Source organism: Dasypus novemcinctus, chromosome 1 (genome assembly GCF_030445035.2).
Source record: "Dasypus novemcinctus isolate mDasNov1 chromosome 1, mDasNov1.1.hap2, whole genome shotgun sequence".
Lineage (NCBI taxonomy): Eukaryota > Metazoa > Chordata > Mammalia > Cingulata > Dasypodidae > Dasypus > Dasypus novemcinctus.
Genome location: NC_080673.1, coordinates 183,945,850 through 183,952,384, shown reverse-complemented (window position 1 = coordinate 183,952,384; position 6,535 = coordinate 183,945,850). Strand labels below are relative to the sequence as shown.

Genomic DNA, 6,535 nt, shown 5'->3' with positions numbered 1-6,535 from the left:
GCAGGCTTCCTCTGTCACTTTAATTTAGTAAAGGGGAACAATCCGAGTTTACTTGGCAGTGCGGCTTTGTGCTGGGCACTGAGTTAGAGTTTCCTTGCGTTCATCTAATTTGATATTCATAGCTGTTCTGGGCGCTCCGTCCCCATTTTACCTATGGGGAAAGGGAGGCACAGGGAGGTGACGTAGGAGGTCCAGGAGCACAGAGAAGGTGACAAAGTTGGGACCCCGCAGCCTGAGCAGGGAACCACTGCCCCACACCACCTCTCCCCTCTCCATCGTGTGTTCCTATGTAATTGCAGCCTCGTTTTCACAACTTTTAATTGTGAGGAGGGGCAAACCTCTCTATTCGAGATATGAATATTTAAAGACTCTGTTTGCCAACGCCCCTCTCATAGGTGTGCCAGCACGCTTCTGGAGAAAACCTCACACACGTTTGTGAGGCACTAGTTTCCATCTTAAACAGCACCGCCCAGCAAAAATCAGTCAGTAGCTGAAGCAATCAGAAGGCGGCCAGGCTTGCCATCAAGAGACCATTGTACACCTTGGAAACGGGCGGTTTTCTTTCTAGTCTTGATTCCCCTGCTGCATGCTGAAGGTCACCGGTTACGTCTGCACAAGCCTGGGAAGTCTCGGAAGCCTGGGCCAGAGGCTGGAAGGGAGGGCCGAGAGGGGAGGTGGGGACAGGGGAGGAGGAGGAGAAGTCACTGAACCACAAGGGGCCTCGGCCTTGCCTTCCCCTCCCTAAACCGGCCCAATGGCTCCCTCCCTCCGGCCGCTGACCACTCCCCGGGGCTGGCTTTCCTGCACGCCCACCCCCAGCCCAGCCTCCCTCCCGGAGGCAGCCTGGGTTCCTGTGGCCAGCGGGGTGCTGCGCCCCATTTTTCCAGAGGGAAAGCTCTTTTGGAAGCGTTGGAAAGGTGGGTGCCAAGTTGAGGCTCATTTCCTTCTTCTCAGAGCACGCTTCTTAGAAGTTTTAACCGGGGTGGGGAGACGGGCCTCCTCCTGGCAAAGTTGTTTGCTCATCTTCTTGAGGGAGGAACAGGCTCAGTGACAGCGCCTGGCTGTCCTGATGGGGGAAGGGGGGGGGGGGGCGGGGGTGGGGCCGGCCACGGGGAGAGGGAAACTGTTCTCCCTTTGCACCTGCAAAGGCTGGTCTCAGGGGACTTGAGTTATAGGAAAGAAAGGAAGCCAGGGGGGATGAACGCTGCTGCTTTTCTGGGTGTCGCATGGCTTAGCGACTGGGGACTGCTGGGGAGAAGCAGGGGCTCTGAAAAGCCACCTGCCTTGGGAAGGCTCAAAGGGGAGGGCCTGGCCAGCTGCTGGGTGTCACAGCGTGGGCTCTAGGACGGTGCAGAGGAATCAGGAAACGCTGCGGGCTCCAGGAGCGTGGCGTTCGCCATCCTCACAGGCGGGCAGAGCGAGCCTGGGCTTGGGGACTTCCTTTGGTTCGGCGCCCCCGCCTCTGATAGCCTTGCTCTCCCCTCCAGACCCAGGCACAGAGCAACCTCCCCCCCCCCCCCCAAAAAAAAAAAAAAAACCCACACTTGGCCCTGCAGAGCTCCAATTAAGTGGGAGATTGTGCAAGAGCGTCCTGCAGCGGCTTCAAGGGAGGGAGGAGTCCAAGGTTTAGAAAACAACAAGGAGCCAGAGCTCACCTGGCTTTAAGGAAGACCTGTGCTTTGGTTTTAAGGGACAGCGTCTCCTGAAAATGTTAGTCACAACCCAGTCGTAAGGGAAAAAGAAAGCTTCCCTCGCCGCTCAGATCGATGGTTTGTTCTGCACAAGTCAGGAAGGGCTTTGCATCTGCAGCACCCGCCTGAGCGGCAGGGCTGCCTAGTGAGTTGGGGCGGGCTGGGGGCTTGGCGGGGATGTCCTCCCACCCCCGGCACTTTATCATAGTAGCACCACGCCCCGGCCACACCAGAGGTGGTTCCCTTGACCTCACTTTCACTACTCCTTCGGAGTCATTCCCTGGGAGCTTCTCCCTTCGCTTCAGTAGCAACTCGCTGATGCTCGTCCTGAAATCTCTGATCTCTAGCCACAGCTTCTCTCTGGCAGTGAAGAGCTGCCATTTACCAAGAACTTTCTGTGAGCCAGACTCTCATCTAAGACCCGTGGGGGAGAGCCACTCAGTGTGCCCAAAGCCAGGGGCCTGGAGCAGACCACACACCTTCAAATCTTGCCCCAGCCCCTTACCGTTGGTGTTTCCTCTATTTTAGGATAGGAATAAGGATGGCACCTGCCACCTAGAGTTCTTGTGAGGCTTAAATGAATTAACATATGTGAAGTGCCTGGCATGTATTTTCTCTAAATGTTAGCAATTCTCTCTCTTTTAAACCTCATACACAGCAAACGTCTAAGTTAAGTCCTGTTATCCCTATGTGTAGATGAGGAAACTGAGGCTTAGAGGGGAGGTGGTGCCAGCCAGTCTCCATGCCAGCCCTGATTCTGTTCCTCCGCAATGAAAATCAATGATAGCTTAAGGGGTAAGTGGCAGTCAGGCTGCAGATCTGGGTTGTGAGTTCCAGAACCCACTGTTTTAATCATCATTGCCTTTCTGTAACGGTTGTACAAAGAGTAAATACTCCATCCTGGGGTTTGTTTTTAAAAAGGCACCTTCTTTGGGATTGGAGAAATCCCTTTAAAGTGCAGTTGACCCTCCAGCCAGTTTTTTGGAGGCAGTGTTGATCCCTGTGGAAAAATGGAAACATGTGATAACAGCTTGCCCATAATATCTCATTTAATTCCCAACACGACCTTTTCAGTGTTAATACTAGCCTTACTCTGCAGGTAAGGAAGCCAAGAGAGAGCCAGCAACCTCCCCATTATTTACAGTAGTAGACAGAGTTGGGTTTTGAATCTGAGTCTGACTCTAAAATCCTTGGTCGGGCCCCAGAAGCTTTGATGAAATATTAAAAAAAAAAAAAAATCCGGCCCACGGAATCAGAGACTCTTGGGGGTGGAGCCTGGGCACCTGATTTTCAAAAACCATAACCTAACGTGCAGCCAACCCTGAGAGCCCTGCCGGCGACACCACCTCGTCCAGGTATCTCCAACGGTCTGCCGAACGTCCCCACCTGCCACCCACCAGCATCTCACCCCCGGCAGGCCGAGCTCATCCTCTCTCCCCCTTCTCGGGGCCTGGTACCACCATCCAGCCACCCAGCTCCCCCTGCCAGGAATCTGACTCATCCTCAACTCCTCCATCTCCTTCCTCCTGCCAGCGCTGCCCAGGACACCTGCCAAACCCATGCCCTCCTCGACGTGTGCTGCCCCACCTCGGGGCAGCCCCTCATCATTTCTGGCTCGGGGTACTGCACCAGCCCCCTCACCGGCCTCCCTGCCTGTGGCCTCCATCTCGGTCCAGGCCATTTCCTTATGCCCCCTCCTTATCTCTGAAAGCCAGTCCACATCCTTTCGGCTTAACACTCTCATCCTTAACAAACTAAACTCCCAGGCCTAAAAACTAAGAACTCACCATCCACTTCCCTGCTTACATGCTCCCGTCAGTGCTGGCCCTCTGGTTTATAGTATCCACACTCTTCAGAATAGCAAATGCTTCAGGCCCTGGCTCACAGTTCTCTCTCTTTTATTTATGCATTTATTTACTTACTTACTTATTTATGCCCCCCTCCCATTGTCTGCTCTCTGTGACCATTTGCTGTGTGTTTTTTGTGTCCACTTGTGTCAGTGGCACAGGAATCTGTGTCTCTTTTTGTTGCATCGTCTTGCTGCGTCAGCTCTCTGTGTGTTGCCTGCCATACCTGGGCAGGCTGCACTTTTTCCACACTGGGCTGCTCTCCTCATGGGGCACACTCCTTGTACGTGGGGCTCCCCTAAGCAGGGGACACCCCTGCGTGGCACGGCACTCCTCGCGCACATCAGCACTGCGGACCAGCTCATCACACGGGTCAGGAGGCCCTGGGTTTCCTCCCGTGTGGTAGGTGGACACCCTATCCGTTGGGCCAAATCCGCTTCCCCAAAGTTCTCTCTTGAGCCCCTACTCCTGCCTCATTGCCCAGGCTGTGTTCCAACCACACTGAGTTTCCCACCACCCCACAAATGAACTGTGCCCTATCATGGCCTATAAACACATCATGTGCCTCCTGCCAGATCTGGCCCACCTACCTGGCTCGGCTGGAAAATATCTTACTCATCGAGTGGGACTCAGCTCACACATCACCTCCTCTGGGAAGACTTCGTGGAGTCCCCAGGGGAGATGGGCACTAGCTCCTCTGACCTGGCCCAGCACGAGGCTCTATCCTCAATGGAATGATTTGATGATGAGCCCGTCCCCCATTGAGATCTGCATTCAACAATCACCTGTTAAATGTCTCCTACCGCCCAGGTGCTGGTGATACAGAGGCCTAGAACTGTCTATCTTAAAAAAAAAAAAAACTCCAAGTCTACCGGCCATGGCAGAGAAGGGGGGAGGGCATTTCAGAGCCAGAGCACAGCATAGCCAAGACCAGCACGTCTTGTCTTGACTGTAACTAGGATGCAGAGACTGGGAAGAGAGGAGGGGGAGACAGGAAAGGGGGCAGGGATTGAAGGCCAAGGGGGCATCGCCATGTGCCCTGGCACCGGGGCAGCCAAGCAGATCCAGCTCGATCCTAAAGGCAGTCATGGATCGCGGGAGGGCCACCATCAAATCTGTGTTTCAGAAAGACCCTGTGAGTATCTTGGCAGCTGGGCCTGAGTTCATCCATCTTCACAGGCCCTGCACTGAACAGTGCCTGGCACATAGCAGGCCCTTGACGAAATGAGTGCGGAAGGAACGTGGCAAGGATCCTCCTTAGAGGGGTAGAGGGGATTGGACCTGATGACAGTGGGGACCCTGAAATTCGATGCTTCTAGGGACTGACCCTCGCTCCATCCCTGCACCCGCGGGGATGCCCGTAGGTGCCCGGCCATGCTGGCACTGCTGTGTTCCTGCCTGCTCCTGGTGGCCCGCGCTTCCTGCGCCTCCACCGGCTGGGACCCGGAGGAGCCCAGCTCCAGCACGGAGGAGCAGATCCGCGACATGCACGCGAAGGTGAGGGAGATCTGGCAGGAGCTGCTGCAGCGGCAGGCGGCGGACGGCGGGGCGGACTCAGCGCTCTACGCCGCCTGCCAGGTGCAGCCGTCGGCCGCGCTGGACGCCGCGCAGCCCCGGGTCTCCGGCCTCGTCCTCTTCCGGCAGCCGGCGCCGGGCGCGCAGCTCGAGGCCTTCTTCGACCTGGAGGGCTTCCCAGCCGAGGCGAACGGCTCCAGCCGCGCGGTCCACGTGCACCGCTTCGGGGACCTGAGCCAGGGCTGCGAGTCCACCGGGCCGCACTACAACCCGCTGGGCGTGCCGCACCCGCAGCACCCGGGCGACTTCGGCAACTTCGCCGTCCGCGCCGGCCGCGTCTGGAAGTACCGCGCTGGCCTGGCCGCCTCGCTCGCGGGCCCGCACTCCATCGTGGGCCGCGCCGTGGTGGTCCACGCGGGCGAGGACGACCTGGGCCGCGGCGGCGACCAGGCCAGCGTGGAGAACGGCAACGCCGGCCGCCGGCTGGCCTGCTGCGTGGTGGGCGCGTGCGGGTCGGGGCCGTGGGAGCGCCAGGAGCTGGCGCACAAAGAGCGCAAGAAGCGGCGGCGCGAGAGCGAGTGCAAGGCCGCCTGAGTGCAGCCTCGCCCCGCAGGCGCCTGGAGACCCTCTCCGTGCCCTGAGCGCCCCCCCTCCGTGCCCCGCGTACCCCTGCAACCTGAGCCCCCCATATGCACCCCCAAATCCTCTCTGCGTCCTGAGTAACTCCTTCTGAGCCGGAGTCCCTGAGACCTCCCTCATGGGCTCTGAGGCCCTCTCCATGCCTTGAGATCCCCTCTGCGCCTTGCGATGCCCTCTGCCCTGAGACTCCCCTGCTTCTCTATCCTGAGGTCCCACTCCACCATGGCTGAGGTCTCCCTATGAGCCCCTAAAATCCCCTCCACCCTGAGGTCTCTCCCATGCATGCCGAGACCCCCACTCCAGGGACCTTGAGGGCCTCCCAGACTTCCTGGGTCCCTTTCCACTCTGATCTCCCATAATTCTTGAGACCCCTCTCTACCCCCGGTCAAGTTCTTCCTAGGTGCCCTGAGACCCCTGATGGGGTTTCCTAGGTTCCGCTCTCTCCTGGCAGTCCCCTTCCGGAGCAGTCCTCAGTTGGGACCACTGTCCTGTGCCTTCTGCTGTTGCCTGCGGGACATCTCCAGAGAGCCCCTGCTTTGGGGGATGTTTTGCATTTTTTTGTATTGCATATTAAACACCCAGCAAGTCAGGACCTTGGTTACTGTTCCTTGTTTTATTTATCTGTGGCTTCTTCCCCCAACCCTCTACATTTTTTTTTTTTTTTTTTTGAGATTGCAAAAACATTTCACAAACCCTTGCAGAAAGGACCAGTCTCCCCACCCTGCTGGTAACAATTTTCAGTCGCTGACTATACTGCCCTTAAAAGGGCTCCTGGGATGGAGAGTGCCAGAATCACTCGGGAGGGGAAAAATTCAACTTTCTGGGCTACACCCAAGGGCTGAG

General features: G+C 57.2%; 1 protein-coding gene across 1 annotated transcript; it reads left to right on the top strand.

Moving 5' to 3' along the window:
• Window positions 1-801: 801 nt before the first annotated feature.
• SOD3 (superoxide dismutase 3) lies at window positions 802-6,284 on the top strand. The gene is made up of 2 exons (XM_012526473.4): window positions 802-917; window positions 4,903-6,284. Exon 2 carries the CDS (start codon window positions 4,913-4,915, stop codon window positions 5,645-5,647), a length of 735 nt encoding a protein of 244 aa, XP_012381927.2. The 5' UTR covers window positions 802-917; window positions 4,903-4,912; the 3' UTR covers window positions 5,648-6,284.
• The last annotated feature ends 251 nt before the right edge of the window (window positions 6,285-6,535 follow it).

Bases quoted from the DNA above. Each gene is read 5' to 3' on its own strand.
- SOD3 (XM_012526473.4), top strand. From the start codon at position 4,913: ATGCTGGCACTGCTGTGTTCCTGCCTGCTCCTGGTGGCCCGCGCTTCC.